At 47.2% G+C, this 26,484-nt stretch overlaps 1 protein-coding gene across 2 annotated transcripts; it reads right to left on the bottom strand.

Annotated features, from left to right (window-relative positions):
* Positions 1–1,580: 1,580 nt before the first annotated feature.
* LOC139204361 (BTB/POZ domain-containing protein kctd15) lies at positions 1,581–24,774 on the bottom strand. 2 transcript variants are annotated; one of them, XM_070834376.1, is made up of 5 exons: positions 24,718–24,774; positions 21,861–22,036; positions 15,465–15,609; positions 10,502–10,807; positions 1,581–1,739 (listed from the first exon to the last, which is right to left on the bottom strand). In XM_070834376.1, exons 1-5 carry the CDS (start codon positions 24,724–24,726, stop codon positions 1,581–1,583), a joined length of 795 nt encoding a protein of 264 aa, XP_070690477.1. In that variant the 5' UTR covers positions 24,727–24,774. The 2 variants fall into 2 exon arrangements, with proteins under 2 accessions (XP_070690477.1, XP_070690485.1); XM_070834384.1 differs by lacking the exon at positions 24,718–24,774 and adding an exon at positions 24,372–24,383.
* Between the last annotated feature and the right edge of the window lie 1,710 nt (positions 24,775–26,484).

Raw genomic sequence — 26,484 nt, 5'->3', positions numbered from 1 at the left:
ACTGTCACGGCTGCAGCCTGGAGGAACAAATGTTGGGGCCCTTCGTACAGTTCTGAATAATGCATCGTGTCTTCTTTAGCTACAAACTGTAAAAAGAAGTGACGTCTTTATTTTTGTACAATCATCAAAACAGGCACCTAGTCTGTCTCCTTTGGTACCTACAGGACGGGTTTTTTTGCTGTAAGATTTGCTTGTTTTAAATGTCTTACTGCTCCAGACTCCTAAAGCGTGAGAAGACAAACAGCTCGGCGTGGGTCTGGTCTCTGGGTTCAGCTCTGTGGGAAATGTTTAAGTGCAAAGAAACATTAAGCATTTAGAGTACATCTCCTGCCGATCACGAGACACACTGGTAAACCTCGGCGCTCCACGTTGGTCCGCAAGTCTTTAACATTCTAACTCGACAAAACTGCAACACACTTAGAGCTTGTGCAACTTCAACCTGAATTTCAAACTCACAAACTTTCTCAAACTTCTGCTAAATATGAGCGAAGGTTCGTGCTCGTGGCAGAGACCCGAGATATGTTTTAGGGCTCATAAAGCACTTTTTTTTTATGTGTGCTACACATTGGACTATAAACAATGTCGAAGCATCCAGGTTCTCTTCCATCCCGGTTAGAACAATGGGACTTTTTCCGGCTCTGAATGCAGTGCCAGCCAGATCGCTTTAGCCACATAGCCTGCAGACATCTGAGTTTCTGCAGCTACTGCCAAGAAACGCTCCCTCACAAGCTCTCAAAGCCTAATGAATACAACGTTCATACATCCTTCATATTGGAGAAAGGAAAAAGGAGACATTAAAAATAATCTTATTAATAATAATTGTTTACACCATGTCATGATAAGAACAGCAAAAGGAGCAAGAAGAACATACTTTAGAAACAACAATGAAAATTGTAATAAACAATCAGTTTGGCAAACCAGGCCCCGCCGTCTGCAGGAGGCCCCGCGGAGCGAGGCGGGACGGGGTCCGAGTGTCGCGGGGGGCTCAGGGATTTGGGCCTTTTGGGGGCCTAGAGAGATGAGATCCTCTTCCTGTCGTCCGTAACAGGGTCCTGTCTGCCAAAGCTTCCTTGTCCCACAGCAGGTCAGACTCGTCAGCACTCAGACACGACGTGAGCCTCACACAGACACAGGAGAGGATGACACACCGGTCGGAGGGCGGGGGGTGTGTGTGTGTGTGTGTGTGTGTGAGTGTGTGTGTGTGTGTGAGTGTGTTTGGGAGTGCACTGGGATGGGAGGACACTTTTCTCATAAGAAGATGAGGGAGAAATCAACCAGTCACGGAGTGAGCTGCTGTTGAGTCCGTTTGTTGTTGTTGTTTTCATCACAGTCCCAGATTCTTTGGGCGTTATTTAACATAATCAAAAACTTTTGCTGCTGATGCTTTTTTTCCTTTGTTTGGTTCTACATTCCCCTTCGAGCTCTGCAGAGCTGGCGAGGTTAACAGGCCTCTGCTAATACTTAGGTATGCTGGGGGTGGTTGTGGTTCTGTGAGGGTAGGGTGGGTGGGGGTGGGGGTGTTGGTGTGAGAAGATGGCAGGAGTGTTGGGGGGTGTAGGCAGTCCCTCTCCCAGAATGCTCTAGTCCAGGGGTTCCTGTTTTATCCTGATGGGAGTGTTGATGGAGAGACTCCGGCGGTCCTCACGACACAACACGTACTCGCTGAACTGGGATGAGTCCACGCCGCCTCCACAAGACGCCGCCACGCTGAAACCTTTCTGGAAAAGACGCTCCAGAACCTGAAGACAGGTGGAAGAGAGCAGAGAGCAGAGCGTTAATGACACGTCGACACGGCGTTCACAAAGTGTTTCTGGTAGAGATGCAGGTTTGTTTGAGTTACATGAGAAGATCGATGCCGCTCTCCTGTCTTCCCCCCCCCCCAGCCCTCCCTTCTGAAATTTCAAGCCCGGAAAGTTGGAAGAGACCTCGCGAACCCCAACTTCAAAATCCAAGATGGCTGCGCTACACAGCACCAGTAGTGATTGGCAGGTCTGTCAGGCCTAATGTGTGAACCAGAAAAGCTTTTAATCTAAACATACGGACGTTTATCAGTGTGATAAATACCTTTCTGCTGGAAATGTGAGAAATCAGACCGGAGTCATTTCATCCATAAGAATAATTATGACTTACAGCTTACAGCAAAGTTTCGTGATGTCTCGCTGCATGTTCTGCACGTTCAATAAAGCATCATCAGAGCCAATATCAGTAAGCCCTGGATAGGTATCCCTCCCTTTTTGAAATCCATCCATCCATCCATCCATCCATCCATCCACCCTCACACCCATCAGTCTCGACATATACCGTGTGTCATTAACCCTCCCCTCCAATCACATGTAGTGATGGAATAAAACCAGAGGGCTCTCCGACATCACACCACCTCTGCAATATTCATGCCGCTTGTGCGGGATCGGCTCCTGAACCGAGGGCATGAGCTCAAAGGGATGAGGAGAGCGGAGTGTGAGCGAGGTGTGTTCGGGGGCTGAGTGGAGCTCAGCGTGGTGATTACTGGGGCTCCTAATTTGAGTAATGAGGCTGGGGTGAGAGGAGAAGTGAGGTCCGTGAGAGAAGGAGAGGCGACGTGTGGGGAATGAGGATGGGGAGTTCTGGGTGATCTGTGTTGGAGCTGCAGGGAGACAGCGGTGCATGTTAGCCCTGCAGTCCGAGCATCGATACGCACACTAGTCCACATGCAGATAGACTGGGACACACACACGTGAACTCATAGATTACTTTTCTCTCCTCTTATGCAGTAATCCTCGTGGGATGTTGTTTTTTTTTGGAGGGGGTATATCTAAATCCCAGTGCGAGGAGGGCCGCGTATTTACTTATTCCCCCGTCCTTTTTAATGGAGTGTGCAGCACATGGAAATGAAAGGTCTCGCCGAGGGCCAACCCCTCCTGCCTGATTCAGAGCCAGAGAAGTTTGCACAAAATACATCAGCTTCTTCAGACACACACAAGGATACACACACGGATACACACACTCATGGCAAAGGATGACCTCTCTAATTACAGGAGCCGGGGCCCCATCGGAGGGCTAAATTGGGGCGTTTAGGCCTCCAGGTCGAAGGGCTGCAGCCTCCCCCGACTGGGGATTAGCGCAACAGAGGAGGGAAGATAAATCACACAGAAGCACACGGAGACAGTCGTGATGTGTGTGTGCAAGAGTGCAAACGCTCAAATGCAAATCATAACACACACATTAACACACAAACTTGTTGAACAGACCTGAAGCGCCCCCTCCCCTCCCCCACTTCCTGATTAAAACTAAAATGCGGGCCGACGTGCTGCTTGTAAGCAGAAAGGACCACTTGGAAAATGTACCCCCCCTCCTTTCGTCCTCTGGCCATACGACGACGACAAACCATAATTTGTGAGACAGAAGGGGCGGCAGACAGCTGATGGTGAGGACGGCTAATTAAGAGACCTGCCCAAGCATCAAACACTCCCAAATCCATGACAGACGACGGAGGAGCCTAACGATTATGGAAATGATATTACATAGCCTTCTTTGATCATTGCATCACATTGCATTTTTCCCCATCATCTCTTAACGCATGTGGGACTCTGTCATGTTCGGCAATGAATTTGGTCACAGAGGAGAATGGCCTGATCAATGAAGATAGTCTGAAAACACTTTTATCATTAATGCATGGCAACACAAAAGACTTGAGGATATTATCATAGATAGTTGTAACTGATTCAAGAATCCTGTAATGAGTACGAGAAGCTATAAAAAAAAAAACCCCTCACATTCAGTTTGACACAGTGAATTAGTGCCACGGGGGAATAAACACAACACTCAATAATTAAGATGTATCCAAGTTAAAGGTTTCAGTGTCCACGGGACAAAGTCCTCAAATCAGTCCCAGCTGACCCCAGAGAGTAACGCAGCCTCTTACACGGCCGACACATGTCCTGGTGGCTGCAGGCTCTCAGCTCATGTTGGACTAATGCAGATCTCTCTGCTTACTTTCCCGCCTCACTTATATTCAAACAGTCATCTGATTGGTCAAAGTTTCATTCGGCCTGTGAAACAGAATCACAGCTAATTAGCAGTGTTGTGTTTCTTTCTTTCCAGGTGCACTTGAGTTTACAGATGATCTTCCCAGAGTCCACTTCTGCAGCACCGAGGAAGTGACGGCACTTCACCAAAGTTTACTAGTTCTACCCACAACTTTAGCACTTTTCCCGTCTGTGGGATCGAAGCAGAGAGCCTTTTCATCCCCAGCGATCCTTAAACGTCTGAAACACGATAAACCATTCTCACTGTTGCAGGGTCGACTCGGCTGCGCGGGGATCTGCCCCCGAAACACACGAGTGGAACCAACTCACTGAGCTGCCATTCAATCTACGAGGAGGGGATCCATCAGCCCCGCTCCTGTAACACCCCAGCGCCGAAGATGGCAGGAATCAAAGGGGACGAGTCTCAGGGTTGGAAACCTGGGGGCACGATGTAATATTGATGGCCACTGGAGTGCACACACACACACACACACACACACACACACACACTCGCTACACCTCTCAGGAGGAACTGGAAGACTTTTGCTCCTCGTGGCACAGGGCTCAGAGTTGATTGACACGTATGACACACACACAGGCAGTAGCATGTGATGGGTGCTGCACTCAGGGGGGGCGCTTTTGTTTAACTATGCACAATCGTTAATATGTGACAAGGAGCGCTAACTGCAGTCTCTGCATCGTGTCCTCTGCTCATCAAAAGCATCTGGCACAACACAGCCGAGAAGCTCCAACTCTTTCTAATTCTCCAAGCCATCTGCCAGCTTTTTTAGGAATCACGAGCGACAAAAACACTTTGACGGAGTCATTTGTTCTCATGGCATTGGCGGCACATTATTATGAAGTGGCTGTGTTTGTGGAGCTGACGGGACTCACTGTTACAAATGGACACTTTGATTGAAAGTTTGTCTTAGAAGCGTGAATCTACTCAGTAATTTAGCTCAGGTGATCCTGGCGGCACAGCGAGCCCTGACCCCGGCACTGTAAATACCCACAGAGCTGCACAGGGAGCAGAGGAACTGTATTTAGGGTTCGGCCTGTCCTCAAAGGGACTGTGAGTACAGTTCAGACTGAAGTGAACAGACTGGAGCACGTGAGGATGGAGGATCTCACACTGACTCACTCAGTAACCTTTTCTTACTCATCTGTGGTTTCTGGCTCTGTGGAGCTAAAACTATGATGGACAGAAGTGTACAAGTGCTGCACTGACAATTTAAGTTACTTGTACTCAACTTTAGCGTTTCCCTTTTTCTGCTACTTTATACTTCTACTTTACTACATGAATACTGAACTCATCACATTTATGTGGCAGCAATAGTTACTGCTGTACTTTGTACTGCAGTAACAAACAAACTACATGCTCAGCTTTTAGAACATGGTGCATCTTATGAATTAGATGTTAAATGCTGCTATAACATAATATTAAACAACACAGTGAGTACTTTAGATACTTTGTGTAAGCTGTTATTAGGATTTTAAATAAAAATAAAAGGTCTGTAAAATAAAAAAAGACTGGAAAACTGGAAAAGATACTTCTGCACAGCCAAACTTTTGCCCGTGTGATGTGACATTAGTACAGAAACACTGACTGAGGATGCTTTATCACATTCATTTCACTGCATTTATACCGACTCTCTGCTGTTGGTTGTTGCCTGGCTCGCTCTCACAAAGATCTGCTTTCCACTACCTAACCATGCTGCAGCCAACAAAAACATGACACCCTTTTTATTCCTGGGTCTGACTGCTGCGGCTGTGAGCAGGCCTTTCTCCTCGCCAAGGCTGCAGGTTAATCTGCTGCCCGTTGGGCCTCTGGAGCCGCACAGGCGCTGCGGAGAGCCCTCGCCACAGCGGCGTTAATGTCTTGTTCTGCCGCTGAGGAGCACAGCCGAGGTGTTTGTGTGGCCTTGTCTGCTCTGATGAGCTGTGCTTTCTCTCTCTCCGCCCGGCGCAGGATTGATGGAGTGGCAGTGTGACATGTAAGAGAGTGTTGCGACGTGTTGCGTTCGCCGCCTGGGCAGCAGGGGGGACAGGGGGCCCTTCTCTACGACTGCCTCCGCTGTCACATTGATGAAGGACGGATTGGCTCCGGTCTGATCTGAGTGCTTCATCATGGTGATGTATGGAGCAGCAGGCCCGGCTCCAGCTCTGGGACGCGTGTGTGTGTACACCTCTGTGGCTCTTTGGCTAAATGTTTTCCCTCCGTTAAGTGCCTCTGCTGCTCTCTGTTTCTCTCCGCTGGATCTACATCACAGCGCAGGTGGTTTGCATTATTCCCTAAATTCCATTCATGACTTCATGGAGAAACACTTGCCAAGGTGGAGCTGTTTATCCTCACTCTCTCACATTTGAGTACACAAGATGAAGAAGGGGCTAAACTTACAGCACACACTGTAACGCTGCAAGACTATTCTGTGTTTGTTGTATTTCTTAGTGTGAATAGAAGATGATAGAGAAACATATCCGGGATTTGATACTCTTGATAAAAGACCGGAAAAAAAAAAGGCTTTGAATATTACGGAGTAATTGAGTGAGATGTTTGACTCCTAAGTAGAACTGATTTTACTGACCTTAGGGATGTTATTTTATCTTTAAGTGAATAAAAGCTGACTAATAAACTGTAAAAAGCAGCTCGCTGTGCTTGGTGTACAGTACAGTGCTGAGAAATGTCACGTTATCTCATTGTGACCAACGTATCACAAGGCCCAGCGGTTTCCAGCCCCGGGCCAGACGGCAACAGTACCTTAGCTTCAATAAAATCATTTGGGACCAAAGTGAATTCGCTGTACCTCTGACGTGTGATAGATTGAAAACAGCGCACATTTAAAAGTTGTCACATATCCATCCTCAGAAACTAGTCCAGTCATAAATATTCTGAGCCAGACAGCACTGCATCTGCCCCCCTTCATCTCCCTCCATCTTCCTCTGTGGGCAGGGTGTGGTTGTGTGTGTGTGCTCCCCTGGGTTGGGGTCCAGGACTGAAATCAGATCAGAGGCTCATTGTCTGGCGGGTAAGACGAGGATTATTTTCCTAACCTTCTCATACCTTCACGCAACAATGAGAGAGGACAGAATGAGTAAGTTGTTTAGAAAAATCTCCGCTTACACCGAAAAACACCTCCATCTGCTCCTTGTGTCCTCATCTACATCGACTCAATGAGCCGGGCCCCTCTACTGCGCTTGCATGTGTGTGTGTGTGTGTGCCTTTTTGACAGAATTTCGCGTCTCTGTGTGTCTTAAAGGGGCCAGCATGAGACTAAAAAAGAGCGCGACGCCACGACTAACCCCAGCTAAACCAAGAGAGGCCACGCTGTGAGACAAAAGGGAGCGTCGCTCACAGGAAACCTGGAGGATCCAGCTCCTCTTTCTGCTGGCAGTTTGTCTGAAAAGAGGATTTCAGCTAAGCAGCCCAGCAACAACCTAAACAATAAAAACTCCATTCAGACCATGTTAGTCAGATGCGCTCACACTCCATAACCAGTCTCACTGGTAAACAGAGTGGGAAAATGTTGTGTTAGTTGATGCGGCCAATTAATTATATTGCAAGTCATTTAAAAATCTATAAAAGAAGTATAAACCGGTTTAGGCTGTTTGAGAAATTGTAAGTATGGTATTAAAAAATGCAATACGTGTATTTCAATTGCCCTGAGCGGTGTTATATTGGAGTCTTTTTAAAAAAGGAGCTGTGTCTTAAAAAGGAGTAAAGCGTAAATTATGCATATCATTTTCCCCCCCTTTCCATTCCTCTTCTTCAATTTTTCGCAGGAAAACATGGCCGCAGTCCACGCGTGCTTTGTCCCGCTTGCTCGGCTCTCCTCCCTGGAGGTGGTCTCTCACACTGGCAGGAGGGAGGTGGAGGTGTCAGAGCGCACTAGCCTGCCCGGGAGAGCTTTCCTCTGGGTGCTGGAGGGGGGAAGGCTCCTCCATGTGTCGGCCTGTTTGTGGCTGTGGGCGCTGAGCTGTGTTACATCGAGCCTGTGGTGTGAGGCTGTTAAGTTTCTTCTCTGGGTAAGACAACTGTAAAACTAGTTTTCTGAAGTTGTTTTTAAAGGGACAGTTCAGATTATTTGAAGTGTGGTTGTCTGAGCTCCTTCTAGATGGCGGTCAGCGCGCCCTCAGTTTGGAGTCCTGATACACATGCTAAACAATTTGCAAACAAAATCGACGTCAGTGTTAGTGAATGCTAGATGTAGAATATTGCCACTGCTTTGCCCTGTTGTCCCTTGACACTGAAGCTGTTATGTACGTCAGTGATCTCTGCAAAGACACCAGACTCCACTGACAAAAACAGTCATTTTACAGGACACAGGAGTTGCTGGTCTGCCGCTGCCTCCATCAGTACGTTTGTGTTATTTTGATCTAAGGAGACAGCAGATCACCAGCAACTCAGTGGAGTCTGGTGTCTTTGTAGATGGATGTAACAAAATATTCTAAATATATCATACACTTAAAGTGGTGCTGATTTTTTCAGGTGAGCCTTTTTCTAAGAGGCTAAACTCCCCCCGTCTACAGCAGAGCATTACTTAGCGTCCTGCCTGCTTCTCCGAACTGGGGGCATGCTGACCGCCATCTACTGAAGGTAAAACACCGACTGTGGAGAAGGAGCTCAGACAACCACACTTCAAAAATCCGAACTATCCCTTTAATGTCTTTGCACCCTGCCTTTAGAGTGTTCATGTCTAGCACACTACCTGTCTTAAACATACTGTAATATAGCGAAGAGATGATATGTGCTATGTGGACTGTGAGCAGCCACACACTGCAGAGGACAGGCCAGGCTCACATTTCACATCCTGCTGCAGACACAAGAGCCTCTTGGAGGCTGTGACAGAATGAAAAGCTGGACACACTCTGTACGCCTGTCATTACCTCTGCTAATCTCTCCTCCAGCTCCATCACACCAGCCATTATCTCAGTTAGCAACAACAAGCTATTATCTCTACTGAGGCAAAATGCAGAGGCCTGGGAAGGGGCCACATATCATCCCTGCTGCCTTCCAGCAAAGTTTGGAGGTGGAATTCCAGCATCTGGACAACGAAGGACACCGGCCGTTATGCCGGCTAGTGACCTGAACATAAAGCCTGATCTCTGGTCTCTGCGCTGAGACACCAGAGGAGCCGTGCAGTGGCCATGTTGTACGGACCAAATGCCAACCAGGTGTGTAAGTGTGTATGGAGGCGTTGAAGGCTGGTGGTGAAAAATGGTTTGCTTGCTCAGCAAAATCCTTCGTTGGATAAATAAAGGTAAAAAAAGCAGAGAGAGGCTCCACTGTGGCAACATGCAGAGTTTATAAAAGGCCACAAATCATGTTGAGTGACTCGCAGTGAAGTTTCCCTGTGGAATCTGCATCCTATGGCTAACCTCAAACACGGGACTGATGCCATAAAACACCTCCAGTGTCAAATCAAACTTAAACAGATCCAGAAGTGCAGCGTCTACATAAAATGCATAAAGGGTTTCATTGCAAAATCACAGGGAGAGCCGCACATTAAAAGAATTATCTTCACTTTCACTTTCATCCTTAAAAAAATAAGAGCCTCAAGGCAAAAATACAGTTTACATTAAGAAGCACTTTACATGAAGTCTTTGTGTGACTCTGTAACTATAAATCAAGTGTTTCAACACTATTGTAACGTACTCACATCTTCATACTTTACATAATGTGTTTTGGCATCCATTTTTAACACCTTATGAATCAGACGGGAACCTGTTGCTTAAAGTTACTGTATACTTGCCCCAGGATTTATCCAAAGGCCCGAGAGAAGCTCCATGTTATAGGAGTCAACTTGTTGTAAAGACACGAGCTCTGCTTCTGACGGCTCATTTATTAAAGTAAAGTCAAATCAGTGTTTCGTACCTACAGTTTAGCAGAACAGTCGCCTGCCTCTGCATCACAGTGACGCCTCTGATTGGAACCGAAATCAAAACCAAAGCTGAACTTTAACTTCTTGTGTAAGTAGTTAGTAACCTGTAGATTCAGTACAGCGGGGGGCTCTCCACTGTTTTATTATGTTTTCTGGCTTCATTTAGTAGTTTTGTTGTTTTAATCACTGTATAATATTCCTGCAATATTCCTCAAATTAACGTAAACTTACAAGATGATTCTTAAAGTAAAATCCTAATTTTGAATTCATGCTTTTTCATTTAATTGTGAATTTAAACTAGTTTATTTAATCGTATCTTATATTACACCTGTAACAGCACGGTTCATGGTTCATGGTGTCACTATAATATTACTGTAGTGAAGTATCCTCTTGAGGGATATTTGTTGGATTATTTCATGCATTACTTTTGCTTTTACACACTAACATCAGGACGACCACACTGACCCATGGAAGCAGAATTTGGCAGCAGGACGTTAAACTACAGCTCCAGTAAAAACCTTTTAGTTAGTTAGCATTAGCTGTCTAGCAGGTGCCACGTGCACAGAAGGAGGTGGTGATGTGTTCACATCAAACAGAGGCTGGTTTCCAGTGTGTTACCTGGACAGAGTTGAGCCTGCAGTAGCCATTGAGGGGAAAGCGGATGACGTGCGTTGGGTCCTGGTTCCAGCCGGCGTTGACTGAGTTACACATAACGTCTCCGGTCTCAGGGAAGATCTCCTCGATGAGGACCTTCTCCCCACTCAAGGCGATCCTCTCGCCCAGGTCGGGCGTGACGCGAACCACCAGGCAGTCGCAGGGCTGCGCCATCCGTCGTTGCTCCCGCTCCTGCTTCCAGCGCTCCAGCTCCTTGATCATGGGAGTCAGCTGGTAATAGCGGGCCTCCTCGTACAGCAGGTGGAAGTCCTACACGGGCAGAGGGGCGTGGAGACGAGATGAGTGCAGTGAATTTGCATGTGTGTACCGTCCTCTTGGCTATATGTGTGACTAACACTCTGTGAGTTTCACTACATTACAGTTCATCGCCAAGGTCACCAGGACAAAACCCCTCACATATACAGTACCGTGCGACACTAAGATGGCAGCAGAAGATGTATTCACAGGGTGTCCTGATGGCTTCCCTGCAGCGACTAATGTCCTTGAGCAGGACACTTAACCTCTAATTACTCCAGGAGAGCTGTTCTGCTGCATCTGCACTTTGACCCCTCCACAGTAGTGAAACACCAACTGTGCGGCGCTAGCACGCATGGGAGAACAAATAACTGATGGCACTGGGATGAATATGCTCAAAATGTCCTACAACATTTCTGAATATTTTCAGGAAACGTGTGTGTGTGTGTGTGTGTGTGTGTCAGATACCACCAGTGTCCTTTGTCCTCACTGTCTGCTCAGAAAGCACTAACAACGAGTGCAAAGGGTGTGAGCACCATGTTTCTGACCCAGAAACTCGTATTCATACGCCTGCACAAAAGAATCTGACAAATTCCCCAAATATAAATGTAAAAATATGACCTTTTGTTTGTCCTAGTGAAGGGAGGGATGTCTAATTGAAGAGCAGAGCAGTGTTCACCATCTCACTTGTTACCATATAATACATCTTCTGGAAAGAGGAACAATAAACCAAGACCAGCGATGAACCCTGAGCAGCAGGACAACACTCTGGATAAACAAAGCATAGCCATGCTGCAGCTTCTCCTCCACAGTAGCTCTTGGCAGAGCTGCGCTAGCCCTTAGCGTGTTTTAGTGAGCCCACTCCAGAAAGGCCGTCAGTGGGGCTCCAGTGAAGTGGGATGGTGCATTCCTGTGTGCAGACAGTCTGCAGCAGATTGTCTGCCTCTCCCTCCTGGGCAGGGCTTGCTGGGGGCCATTTGCCCCCGCGCTCTTGCCTCTAATTTCCCACAAGACCAGATGGCACCATCATTCACCGCTACCATAGAAAGTACGGGGAGGCGGAGGTTCGCAAACGGAGGCAGACGGGAGGTGAGGAAAAGATATGTGCAAGTGAACATGAGGACAATCATCAGCCAAGGAGGATTTTAATGTATTCCTCACATGGAGGGAGTTTTATGTTAATGAGGCTTGTGGCCCGATGCTCCTATTAGAACAAGATTTAATTAGGTTACACCTAAACGCTGCAAATCTTTCTGCTAAACAATTAGTAATTAATAAATCTGTGCTCTGATTGGTGTTTCACGGTGACAAAGAGTGACAGCTCAATTCATCCTTACTTGGTGAACCTCCATCACTGCCATTCAGAGTTCATTCTTACACGATGTTCAAGTTGTGTAGCTCCTGGCTACCGTTTGTTTTAGTGTGTGGACGCTGTCGAGCTGCAGAAAACGACCGGTTGTGCATTTGGCTGTATATTTGATAGCTACGGATAGAGGCGGCTCGTCTTGGCGCAATGCAAAGTCTAAAGACAAAGTGAGACAATGTGTGTTTGTGCAGCGGAAACAACATATGTTTCATATGGTCTGCATCATCGGTGGCTGTGGGTGCCGGGTGCCGGAGCCGCCAGGGAGCGCTGATCTAAAAAGAGTTTTTCCCTTCACTTCTGTGGACCACTGCTGGGTATAGAAACAGAGCATGGCAGCAAACAGCATATTCATTAACCCCGCTGCTTCTGTCAGACTCTTTAGCCTTGAACAGCCCCCCCCCCCCTCTCTCTCTCTCTCTCTCTGGGTTACCCCGTCATCTAAGCTGTGCCTTCATCTGAGCCTGGTGAACGACACCCAGATACAGCTCCATCTGGACGAGCGTTGACGCAACACATCTTAAGCTGACGGTCTAATATTTAAGATTTCAGAATGCGAAAGGTGGGGGGGATTGGGTCCTTTTTTCCCTTTTTCTCTCCCTTTCTCCCTGTCTTTTTCTCTCCTGGCCCTCTTGCTGCAGCTGACAAAACTCATACTGAGACGCTCCCCTTCAGGCAGCTCTCTGTATCAAAGTGTAGCTCCTCATCCTTCACAGGTCTGAAGCCATGGATGGATATGTTTTTAACAGGGGTCTGTCTGCGAGGCACTTTAGTCATCCTGAGCGGCGCAGAAAACAACAGAGTAATCCTAAGCGCTGAGGTGAGGATGAGAGGGAGACAGGGCCAACAGCTCCGTCCTAGCTGCTGGAGCTGCTGCTACTGCTGCCAGCTCTGCGAGACAATTCATCCCCCAATCCTGTGTCCAGACAGCCCGTTTGAGCTTCAAAATAATGATCCGACCTGATCGCCCACCGGCAAGGCAACATCTCAGGGAAGGACAGAGGGAGGGAGAGCCAGAGAGGGAGGCAGGGAAAGAGAAGAAAAGGGAGAAAATGATAGAAACTGTCACTCTGAGCAAGTCGGAGGACTGATAAAGGCCTACCGCACATGTTCTGGACAAACAAATCACTAAAGCCACACAAGCAGAGCTTCACAGGTTGTTGATTAAACAGGCCACGATGAAAAGAACAGCCAACTCTCATCCAGTGGACAGCCCCCACACAAAACCCCCAGCTCCTTCCCGCTACTTTTAGCATTTGATACCTGATAAAAAACAAAGCATTATTGATTTAAAGTGCAGTGGAAACGCCTGAGCACACCGACACAGAAGCCACTAACTCTCAACGGTTTATAACCCTGCCCTCAATATGACTGAGCATTGCTTACACTCTTGTGATTAATTGTACTTTGAATAATGAGATGAGGGAGGATATTAATAGTGAATATTTTGCTCCACTGATGTAGGCTGAAAAATTTCTTTTCCTATTCTGCTCAGACTTTCACATTGATTTAGCAAAACACACAGCGCCGTGGCTGCCAGCAGCAGAACAGACCCAGCCCTCTGGCGACGGCAAGCCTGATTGTGTTCAGATAAGGACATGCTCAATTCCGCCTCGCACTATTTGCATTTTTTTCCCCGGCTTCACGCAAATTGAAAGGTATGCAGATCAACACCGGCTTATGCGAGGGGATCGTAATGAGTTGAAACAATGAAGTCCAATGCATTCTCTTCAACCGTGGAGCCTGATTGGACTGTCAAGACTTCACAGAAACGCAGGCAAACGCATGAATAAGAAGGGAAAAACTAATCGGTACTGAGTCAGGCCATCATTTGCCGAAAATATGCAGGCCTTTCATGTCGTGTTCTGTTGTCTGAGGTTTGGCTCTCGTTCAGACTACCCGTGAGGCCTGGAGAGTTTGCTGCCGGCTCCGTGTGGCTTGGCCTCGCCTTGTACAGAATGATGAACAAGCGCCAGCCCGGTGGAAAGGTCACGCAACTTAAGGTGGAGTAGAAGTGAAGAATAGAATCCACCCAGGAAACAGTATCAGGGAATAAAAACCTTGAACAGGAGCTGGGGGCAGAATATGTAATAATTCTGATAGAGCCACATGTGGTTGTGTGGAGACTGACTGGCCATCACTTTGGCTGGAAGCTGCTCTAATCAATATTTACATATCAACAGCAGATTAGCTGACTGTGTGTAACGTGAGACGCCCCACTGGGCTTTTAGTGTCTTTGTCTTCTCATTGTTTTTTTTTTTTTTTTTTTTATGGAGGCAACTTCAGAGCCACAGACGACGTTAATGACGGTGAACATTTAGCAGCTAAAGGGCCAGATATCTTCCCCACAAAGTGGTGGAGACCAAACCGGAGCTAGAAGGAGACTGGAGAGTGGATGTAAATTTGGCAGGTGGCCAGAAACACAACTCGCTCCACATCTGATCATCTTTGACAGCAGCTCATATAGAGGATAGGAAGAAGCTTATGTATTTGTCTCATCAACATCTCCATCTTTGTACACCTTTATAACGTCTTTATAACAGATATAATATCCTCCACTTGCCTTTACTTATAATAAAAAAAGGTGTTTTGAAACAGAAGCCAGGTGTGTGTAGTCTAATAGGGGCCGGAGCGCGTTCAGTGGTCCACAAAGAGTGAAGTGTGTGTGCGGCTACAGTGCACATTAGTATGCATTAAACTGCAGCAACACGCCACGACTCCCCCAGCGCCTCCCTGACTGTCAGTGACACTTCCTGTCCGCGTGTGGGAGTCGGTCATCAGAGCGCGGGGGAACAGAGGGGCGGACAGGCTATTTCACCTGGGCTCACCTCTATAGAAAGCACTCTGAGTGAAAAACAACAGCTCAGGGCTTTGGCACACACATTACCGGGCCATGCTCCAGTTAGCCAGGTAGCGTTTTACCTCTCCACCACTGTAAGCTCCAACTGAGTCTGTTCCATATTTCTTCTAATCCCTTCTCCTAATTACTGCTTATGCTTATACTACAGGTAATTAATGTGTTGAACGGGAGGAGGGCGAGTCTACGTGGAGGCACCGTGGAAACAAAACTGCCGGCTCTGTTGTGGTATCGGCTCTATTTTGAAAACATGAACAAATACTCACACAGTCACATTTAATGAGTTGCACTGAGGAGAATCAGGAAGTTCACAGAACACTGGTGGGTGTCTGAGCACATGGCTTCACGTGCTCCAGCCTTTTATGTTGTGTTGTTCAAACTGTGCGAGCTGATGGTGCAGACAAGTACACACACACACACACAACACAGGGCGTTGTGGTGCGGACACGTACCTTGAAGTCATCTGGAAGGAGCAGTTTGCTGGTCCTGAGGAAACTGAGAATGTAGCGGAATATCTCGCCGTCCCGATCTATGAAGTAGTGCTGCTTCAAGCTGTCCAACACGATGGGCTCGGTGCCATTGAACAGACGACTGATTCTGAAAATTGAAATACACACACAAACACACACACACACAAGCAAGCAAGCAGGCAGCCGCACACACACACACACACACACGCGCATAATGGAATGAGCCAGCTCCCTTCAAATGCATGAAACAATTACCCTCCATTTATTTTTCAATTTTATTAGCACTAAGCTTGAAATGCATTAGCATCCCAGGTTGAAACAAGGGGCTTAAGGCACAGTTCCTCCATTCCAGACTTGTTTGAAGTGTCCCTTCTGCAGAGAGATTATAACAACACACACACGCTCGCTGCTTGTACTTACAGAAATTAATGGCATGAATGTAGCATTACAGCTCTATTATTCCATCTGTCAGAGGGGGGGAAATGAAACAGAGGCAGGTCCACACACTGTACTCGTGTGAGCACATCTGGAGACAGTGCTGCACCCTGACCAGCCGCTGGTCCAGGCTGTGGCGTCTGTCACATGCTACTCATGGCCTCCATGTAATGACAGCTTGCCGGAAGATGAATCTGCTGAGTGACTCTTGCATTTGTCCATTTTGAAACTCCCACGTGATCTGCAGCGATCCATAATTCTATTCTCAGATATCCTGGTGAAAGTAAACCACTTCACGTGAAAACAGAGCCAACATATTGGCCTGTAAAAATGTGCGTTTGTTGGCAGGGATCCATGTTAGGAAAAGAAACTGTGCATCACGCTGAATGTCATCCCAGAAAATGTGTTGTTTTCTGCTCTCTGTGTGAATTTGGCTGAATATGATGAGTTATTTGCTTTACATTTAAAGGCAAAGCAAAGATTGAAGAACATCTGAAAGAGGAACAACTGAAAAAATGAAATTACCCCGAAATTACATCAATAATGTTTCCTCTTAAGAAACACAATCATTAATTAAAAACAGTAATTGGATGTGTCTTTAAGCTTTTACCAAATATTGACTAAACTTTGGTGTAATAATAAGACACTTGTTGCCTCGTTAACCCCTTCCACTGCCAGATTAAGGTCTCGGCTGAACTTGGCTACAGGGGCTCATCAAGGCAAAGAGTGGAAATTGCAGTTATCCTTAAAGTTTCATCACGGCATGTTGGCGCCGTGCCTGGAGATACCCTTAGACAGATATTCATTTCCCCTCGTCTTTGTGTGGTTTCCCTGCCGCTTACCTGCAGGCCCCTCTGTCGCTGGTCTAATACTCTCATCTGAGCACCTGCTCTCTATCTGTTTGGTCTTTTCCACATCCCAAACATCCCTGTTCGAGCATTAAAAGAATAGTTATTTTGGCATCTCTGAAATACTGAGGAGTGTTTTCATGCGCTTGCGAGAATGTTGATCTCCCTGAGCTTAAATTAATATAAATCTGAAGTGCATAAAGATTTGCTTTCAGTGTGTGAGTCATTTTGAAATAAAACTGGCATCGTCTCCCTCAGCAGAGAAACCTGGAAAGCCTGTGCAGTGTAAACATGTCGTACTAGTGATTTACACAAGAAATCTGTTGCACGTAACCTCCTTAACGGTTTCGCTGCACATTTCCATCGTCTGTGTGAGAGAAACAGCTCTTGGCAGGGCGCTGCGTTGCTGTTATTATCATCATTTTGATGTAATCAGCTCTTTAATCACAGCAACAGCTTCTAGGTCGGCTGACAAAGTTGTATGACAGAGAAAATCGTAAAACCTATTTGCAAACACACATGCGCCCCTGCGCTGCCTGAGCACTGGCACTGTCAAACTCTATTACAAGACACTGGAAGGGAGCCGCAGTGGGAATGTCAATGAACAAACAGCAGGGCTGGCTTCACCCTCACACTCATTTGACTGAATTTACAATTCCAGCCGTGCGCTCTGCAGAAGTGTGTGTGAGCTCGTGTTTAATGGTTGTATCAGGTATCTCCTGACCCCGATGTGTCGGCTCAACACGCTGAAGCTATCATGTCAAATTCACCCCGTCTCTGTTTCTTTGACTTGACTGTGTGAAGAAGCAGAGCAAAGATGGCTCTCCCTCCCTCCCTCCCTCCCTCCCTCCCTCTCCTCTCCCTCCCCACGCCATCCTTTCTCTCTTTCACTCTCTCTCTCTGTCTTTCTTTCTTTCTTTCTCTCTCTCCGTCTCCATCCTTCTCCCTTACTCGCTTTCTCTCTGGAAATCGATGCAAAATGCTTTATAAAAAACCAATACTCATCTCCCTGTTTTGCCCGAGGTGTTCCTTTCTCATATGGTCTTGCAATTCTTCCAGCTAGAATTTCACCATACCCCTGCAGGCTAACTCTGTTTTTCATCTCCACTTTTTTAAAAAGCAATTAAAATGCTGCCTGTTTTTCTTTTTCTTTCCCTCTCTTCTACTGTCTCTCTCTCTCTCTCTCTCTCCTTCTTCTTCTTCTCTGTTGGTCTTTTTTCCCTTTTCCTTTAAATCCCCGAATTGGAGGGGGGTGTTTTTAACAGGTAGGGAGAGAGAAAAGGAGTCTGTGTGTGTGTGTGTGTGTGTGTGTGTGTGTGTGTGTGTGTTGGGGAGGGGGGAGGATGCACAGAGAAATTAAGAGTATGGATACATAAACAGACAGGCCAAAACACCGGGAGAGTGACGGGGACAAAGAAGGGGGGAGAGAGGAAGGCAACGACAAGAGACCGAGAGAAGTCAGAGGAGAAAAACACAGAGCGAGGAAGTAAAGACGGAAAGGAAAGAGGCAGAGAAAGAGACAAACAGAATACGAGAGGAAGACGGAGAGACATAAAGAGAGTGGGAGAAAAAAAATGCTGTGACAGAGAGAAAGCGGCAGGCAGAGGGAGGGAGGTGGAGGTGGTGGGTGTGGGAGGTTATCAAGGACAGGAACAGCTCAGATCTCCCACCCCAGCGGTGCCAAGTGAGGGCAGGCAGCGGGGCAGTAGGTGGGCAATATCTGGCAGGATCCTGGCTGCAGCAGCTCGGAGCTGCCAGGGACGTGACTGCGGGAGGTGGGAGCGAGGGGGGCAACTACCACTGGTTCTATAAGAACAGATGCGGTCTGAAAACTGTAACGCTAACGGACGTCTAATGAACGCAGCCTCCCAAAGTAAAAGAAGAAACACAGTCAGTCTGCTCCTAAAAACCTGATTCACTGACTCCTGCTTAAAGATGCTCCAAAAGGGCGTGAGACCAAAGTTTCACATGAATATTATTAATACTTGTGAGACAGCGACTGTCAGGTTCCACATGCATCTGTCAACACCTTTACACATTCTACATTTCAATACCAAATCTGCAACAAACATCTTCCTCCGTGCGTCTGTGGGAATACGTTTCATCACGCAGGGCCTAATATTTGCCTACGGGGCTCCAGGACTTCTCTTTTCTTTTTTTAGAAACTAAAGTGCACATGCACAGACGAACTGACTCCAAACATGTGCTGCTAACAATCAGCGTTTAAACTGGGAGATACAGAACTGGACTGCTTCTGTGCAGCTAATTCTCATTATTATTTCATCCTAAGTGATTAAAACTAAAAGTCTTATCAAACATCTAATTTTACTTTCGATCATCGCAGCAGTGTGTCAGTGCCATGCGTCCTCTTAAAAACACCGGAGGCCATGTTTAGAGCAGCTAAGAGGCTTAACGCTGCACAGCACAACGGAATAAAAATGAAACAGAACATGGAAATTTCCGAGACTGAAGTAGAAATGATGAGATGTTGTTTTCTGTGTCATTCTGTGGTGATTTCAGCTCGCAGAAGAGCAGAAACTGTTAAGATTCGTGGGACCCCTGTGAGAGCACGAGGCCCGCACAGATCTACCGAACAATCGTCTGCAAAGAGAAAAATGTCCAGTGGTCGTTTCAAAATAGTTTCCTCGTCTTCCCCCTAATTTGCTCAGCTTCTGTTCAAGTGACTGCTCAGGCTGTCCTGTCTGAGAGCTACACAGAGTGTGCATCAATGTTTCATGACCCCTGTCCCTTAATATGGCCCACACAGAAGAAGATGAATAACCACACATTAGTTACTAGACTAACTTTCTCTTGGCACGCTACATTATTTAGTGGCCAATCTATTAAAAGTAATCATCAACTTTAAACTCTTTAACCCGGCTCTTTTAGTGGTCATGCTTTCAGTTGTGCCGGCTCGACCGGACACGTACGCAGGGCTGTGCCAGTGTAATTGTTTTGCTTTCTGCTGTCAGCCATTATCCTAATTCACACAATAGGCCCCTCCTTCCTCTGGCTCCAGTGGAAAGTGGAGCCCCGAGGCCAACTGTACACTGAGGAGGCCGGGAGAGAGAGAGAGAGGCAGTGAGTGTATGCATGTGTGTGTGTGTGATCCAGAGAAAGAAAGACACAGAAAGAGACAGAGGGAGAGGGAGAGCAAAGGAGCATGTGTGAAAAAGAGAGCGAGCGGCACAGAGGAGTCCAAGCAGCACTCACACACTGGTGCGCGGCCTTTACTCTCACTGTACAAACCCTGTTTGGGTGCTCTAACGTGAATCTGTGCTCCACTGAATCTGCTCCCCCGATGAAGAACTTCTCTGTAAAGTCTAAAGCCGCACCGAAGGGATGGAAACAAAGAAACACGATAGCAACTCGCAAAAAAAAAACAAAAAACGACATGGAAGTGAAAGTGAAATGTCGTGCTGCAGTTTAACAACTATCTGAGATGTGTTCAAACATACAGCTGTGAGACATCAGGAGCCAAATAAGATTAGACGTTTGATTAAAAAAAACACTCTTTTCTTGTGGATAAACCCAATATAATACTGAAGCAGTGGGCAAAGCGGCGTCTTAATAACCAAAACAATCATAAACCCTTGTCTGGGACGAGCTTTAGTTTTCTCATGACATGTTACAGCGAGGAATAAAAGGAGAGTTGTCAGGGATTTCCTGTCAGCAGAATGTATGAATATCAAGACTTTATTACCAAGGGATTATGAGGATTGTTTCCTGTAGCCAATCTGGCAGATTTTCTAACAACCTGGTGAATGTTTACGTTGGCCCACATGGGACTCCAAGGCTGTATAATGTAATGAATGACACGCTGCGTTAAAGGAAAGAGCAGAGCAGGGGGGGCCTCAAACATCCCATAGTTGCAGAAGAGATATATTTCATGGTTAGTTTTGCTCTCACAGCTACCGCCGGTGGTGTCACCTTGTTTGTGGATGGAGCTAAAAACGTGAATACAGTGGGAGGGTGGATTACCAAGAGCTCTGACACAAGCTGAATCATCACGACTAAATCTCACAACGGAAGTGCATCAAAAATAAAAAAAAAAAACCCTGTTTGCTTCATGCATGAGAGAATCAGATGTCTGAGAGCAGGAGTCCCTTTTTCTTTCCCCCCGTCCACACAGAGAGTCGCTCTTTTAGGTGTGAACAAGTTATACTGTCTCGCAAAATGTACAGTATGGAGGTCTAACAACTTTTATTATAACAACTACATCTAGGCAATAACCCCACAAATATAAAGAGGCTCTGATGGGGACAGAAATGCCACTGAGCTGGTTTTTAAATCAGACATCTGGATTCATTTTATCACTGCTTTTATTCCCAGGATTCAACACAGCGCAACTGATCTGCTGACAAAAATGAAATCAAAGTAAGGCGGGCTGGGGAAAGTGGGTGTCCTGCACACAGCAATGTTTGTCTGCTGGATGAATTCACTCAGATCAGCAGCAGCACACGTGAAGGGCCAGGCCTACTGGACCTGCAGCCTGACAGCAGCTGCATTTCCAAACACAAGCACCAGTGCGAGAGGAGATAAAAATAAAAAGCCTCCGAGGTATTTAACAAACAATTAAAATAATCAGGTACAAAGCCGACAGGAATAATCAAATTCATCGTTTTTAAAGCGATGAGAGTTTAGAAATAATGAAGGGGGGAGAGAAACGTTCCCACATGGTTGGAAAAGATATTAAACTGGTAGCTTCTGAGGGCAATGTCAGCAGAGAAGTTGTAGAAATGTAGTTGTCCTGATGCCAGTCAGCTAAATGACTTGTTAACAGCATAAATCCAATTAGACTCAATTGAGACAAACAGCAGCCAAATAATGTAATAATTGATTTCATGACTAAAACGCTAAATAAAGCCGTTCCGCAGCGATAGAAACTGAAATCTACTTGGATTTAATCAGGATTTGTTTGGCAGAATAACAGACTTTATCTCTCACTAGTTCATCTCACATTTAAAACAAAAGACGCAGATCGACTCACCCTGAGTTCATGTTTCCTGAATTTTGACTTTAAATAAAAAAAATAAGACAAACCAAGTGCAGCCACGAGGCTGCAGCACGTGAGAGAGCCGGGGGCGCGTCTTACCTCGAGTCTGGGTACTTGGTGAGGGTCGCCAGGCTGCTGGTGTACATGTGCCCCCCGACATCGATGTGCACCGGGGCGTTTGACTTGGTCAGCTGAGCCGGCAGAGGGATCCCCTGAGCGGCCAGGGGAGAGACCGGGGACCGGGTCAGAGACAGCCGTGACATGCTTCTTCCCTCCTGAAAGCAAGTGTAGAGGAAAGCCATGGGAATAAAGGTAGAGAAACACACTCACACACTCACACACGCTCACAACAACACAGCGATCCTACAGAGGGGAGCAGGTAGTATCCTTTCCGAACGGTATCAGATCACTTCCATGTCTGTCTGGTCGCATATTTAGCCTGGAAATTATTGCCACCGCTCTAATTAAGTATGTTTGCATCTTTTCATGCAGCACCGGAGGCGAGGATAGGAGGATGCTTATTAGAGAGAGAGAGAGAGAGAGAGAGAGAGAGGGAGAGGGAGGGAGAGATGGACTGATAGAAAGACAGAGAGGGGGGGCAGAGAGAGAGAGAGAGAGAGAGAGAGAGAGGAATGCTAGGTGTCAGCCTCCAGGGGAATAAAACAAACTGCTGCTGCAATATTCTAATTAAAGGTCGCCTTATGTGTTAGACGTGATGCGCCCAGACACCCCAACCACCAATCTGAGAGCCAGGAAAACACAGCGAGGAGGGGAGGAGGGGGGGAGGAGGGGGTAACTTTTCCTCTTAGCACTCACATACGTTAAAAACAAAAGATGATGGGGGTGATGGCTTGTTGTGCACCGACAGATACTTGTCACATGACTTCAGGACCAAACACGCGTAAAAACGCACCAGAATCCAGTTCCCAGAGGAAACAGCACCCCACGGCCCCGCTGCCCACAGGTCCTGCCCCCAGTGTGCCTCCTGCCCCCAGTGTGCCTCCTGCCCCCACTGTGCTCAGCGCCAGAGGGATTCAACAGAGGTACAAAATAACAGAAAGGCTTCTACGGGCCAGGACGCTGAGTGTCTGGACTGCAGGTCTGGGAGCACTCTCAGGTCAGCACGGGCTGAGTTTGATTAGCTGCTGAAATTGTTGAGAAAATATTTGTAATTAACTTCGATACGCCGCCATTTGATCCCATCCTGCTCCTGGAAGAGCAGAGGAGGCGTTTAGCTCTAACTTACCGGTGCGTAATGTGTTTGCCAACAGCTGCAGGTGAACCTGAGCGTTAGAGTCACGGAGGAAATATCAGGTCACAGTGGTTTGGACTCTTTCAAAGGAAAGAGAACAAAGTTAGCTTTTGATTTCTTGATGTTTCCTCACTGATCCCCGGCTAAAGGTCACCGTTTGCCCACCTTATCATTACTCATCTGTTTCCCTCCGGGCGCCATTAGAAGCAGACCTGGAGTGAAGCTCCCCAGGAGGACAGCAGCAGGACCCACGGGGTGACACCACACCACAACTATCGATCCGTTTCTTATTGCACACTTTAATGTCACGACTGGTGAGCTGAAGGCCGCTGATTGTCAAAGTCCAGATCTGCCCCCCCCCCCACCCCCTCCTCCGGCTCTGAGAGAGGGGCCAGTGGGCACAAAGTGAGACACTGGGGCTTCTTTTCTCAGGGTGTTGTCCTCCTCACAGCAGTATCATGTTCGTTTAATACGATTACAGGGGGACGGGATTACATTTCAAATCCCAGGAAAAGGGAAAAAACTTGGAAAGACTTGAGAAGTTTGGAGCAGACAGACAGACAGACAGACAGACGGCAGGCTGCAGCCAGCTGTCTGTCTGTCTGTCTGTCTGTCCCTCTGTCCGGACCACCCAATCAATGAGCTAATTACATTAGCCTGCTTTAGACACATGGACGGGAATGAAGAGAAAGAAATAGATCCATAAATCCTCTGACTCCCAATTAATCACAATTCAAATCACTAAAACATTCAGTATCCCTTAATCCCTCACCCCCCCCCCCCCCCCCCCCCCCCCCACCACACACACACACACACACACACATTATATATATATATATAAATATATATGTATGATAAATTCCTGCACAGCGGCTGTGGGGGCTTTAACTTTCTCCTCGGGGGGAGCCGCTGTGCTGCCGCCTCCCTCACTGACCCTGTTCCAGCGCTGTGGCCAATTTCACACTCATGATCCCACATGAAATAATCCCGATGGCACACAATTAAAATAACCAGGAAACGGACACGGAAGCGTTCAGATGGGAAACGGTTTCGATGCAACATCTCTCTCCACGGGAACACTACCCACGAGCCCGCGCTCTGCCTTTAACTCCACCAAATTCTCAATATGGCGTCTTATTCCTGCTGTACAATTAAAACATGATCCCGACACGTGTGATTCATCGGCCGCTTGATAAAACCCACAGCTGTCCGGGCTGTGCGCGGAGGGGGAGAACCACGGTGGGTCGGGCTGGTGCTCTTTAGCACCAGTTCGGCCACACTCACCGAGAGCTGTGCAGACTACGCCTGCACCGTGCGTAAAAACACAGCATTCTGTAATATTGAAATGATCACCGTACCGTTTCAAACATTGTAGGGAGTCCAGAGGAATATCCGTGCCGGCGGTCAGTCCCAGCTGCTGTCCACGTAACCCCCAGAATATTCAAATATTCTCTCCAAATGCCCCCGAGTTTGTGGCACAACTACACCGCCATCCAGCTCCAGCACGAGCCTATGCTGCCGTGTGGGGAAGCCAAGTGCTCGCTCCGTATCCCACACTAAACTGCTTTTTAAAAGACACCAGGCTGCGGCCGGGATGGACCGCTTGCAAAGAGTCTCTGTGGCTTTAAAGGCTCTATTGCAAGGCAGGCTCGACCTGTCCTCACCGAGCTTCTTTGTACCAAAGCGCACAGGAAGCGTCCTTACCTTGTACATAGATGAGATGATCTCCTTCCCCTTCTCTGCTCTTATTTGGATACGCGTAAAAAAAAATGTGCGCTCTTGTTGGAATCCTGCTTCGTATTTCAGCTTCTTGTCTGCTTTTTTTGCCTAAATGAAACTGCCCCTGTGGTTTGTTATGAGAAGAAGAAAGCCAATAATCCGTCTCTAAATAACAGAGCAGAGCTAAAAAAGAAAAATCTTGCTCCGGGCTGCCCGAGCGCCTCTGGGCCGGGGATTAGGCTACAATTAGCTCAACTCCACTCTCTCGCCCAGGCAATTTTCTCAAGGAAGAAAACGTGATACCCCCTTATTCCCGAAATTATGACTGCACAGATATAATAACTTATCTTATTTTTTTTTTCCGGCAAAAGTAGAAATCGCTCCCCTGAACGGTGTGAAGTTGTGATTTTGAGGGGGTGGGAAACCTAACAGGCAACTGTTAGTCGCTCAATAGGTTCAGAGCAGCAAAAAGCAGGTTTTAATCATTGTCACTTGGTCTGATGTAATAGTTCCCCAGGCAGTTCCAGCTAGTAGGCATACATCCCCATCTCCATCGGCAGCCTAAATGTAAAGTTTAACGCCAGGCGAGCTGCCATAGTCCTTCACTCAGGCGACACGCGAGAACGGCGCAGTAACTTGTTGATAAAGTCCCGGCAGGAAAATATGTTGAAAATGAAGAGATATCCTTGAACCAATATCTTTCATGCGGTGATTTCTGCCCGTGTCCCCCGCTCTCTCCCTCTCTCCCTCTCTCTCCTGCCTTAATGTCTGGAGTTGTAACGCCAAATTTCCTGCAGGCCATTAAAACCAAATGACGTCTATGGACATGCATGCATGCTGCCGCAGAAAGCGCCCTCACAACCTGCCTGCAGCCAAATGCGCCATTTCAATTATAGCGCAGGGCTTAGATGGAGATATATGCCCAGAACCCCCCCCCCCCCCCCCCCCCCCCGCCCCAACCACACACACACACACACACACACACACACACACAGCTCACTCTCCAATGAAAGCAGACAGCCTCCAGACTTTTGGAAATAAGATTTCGGCTCATCATTGTTATTTTTCAACATTGTAAGTGATGCAGCGCTGAAGTCGTGCGCCAGTTTGGAAGGGGGGGTGGGGGGTGAGGGGGGGTGAAGCAGGTGCTCTCACCGTGGACACGATTATTTATTTATTTGCATGTTTGTTTATTTGCGGGTAAATAACTGTAAATAATTGATGCGACATTGAGCCCAGTAATTACTCTGTAGCAGCATCCTGAGAGAGCAGCTGGGCTGCTCGTTTCTTGATATTTGGCGCCAACCAGTGTAGAAACTTATTATTGGTCCACAGAAAATACAGTCCCTCTTCTTGGGAACCCTTTTTCCATCGATTATCACCCGGATACAAAGACAAATCTTCCTCTTATTGATTCCGTGGGACTTTAAAATGTCCTTTTTTTAATCTGGTGTCACCGTAACGCTCCCACGACATCCCCCTCTGACTTCCAGGGGCTCCCAGCATCCCCCCACAGCTCTTTTCGGCATAAAATAGGTCTAAAATGATAAGTATTTCAGGAGGAAATAAAATAGTTATGCTGGTGGTTTGACAGCAGGGCTGCTGGGAGTGTGAGAGTGCGTCTCTCCTTGAAGCGGGCCAAGTGTGCGTAATTAGACAGGCCTCCGCGCGCCTCGGAGCGCTCCCCTCTCCCCCTCCGGCGCACATTTGTTGTTTCCTGAGGTTCAGACTGGAGGGGAAACGGGATTTTTT

Source organism: Pempheris klunzingeri, chromosome 1, assembly GCF_042242105.1.
Source record: "Pempheris klunzingeri isolate RE-2024b chromosome 1, fPemKlu1.hap1, whole genome shotgun sequence".
In the NCBI taxonomy this organism is placed as follows: domain Eukaryota; kingdom Metazoa; phylum Chordata; class Actinopteri; order Acropomatiformes; family Pempheridae; genus Pempheris; species Pempheris klunzingeri.
Note: the sequence above shows the minus strand (reverse complement) of the source record. Positions and strands in the feature narration are given on the sequence as shown.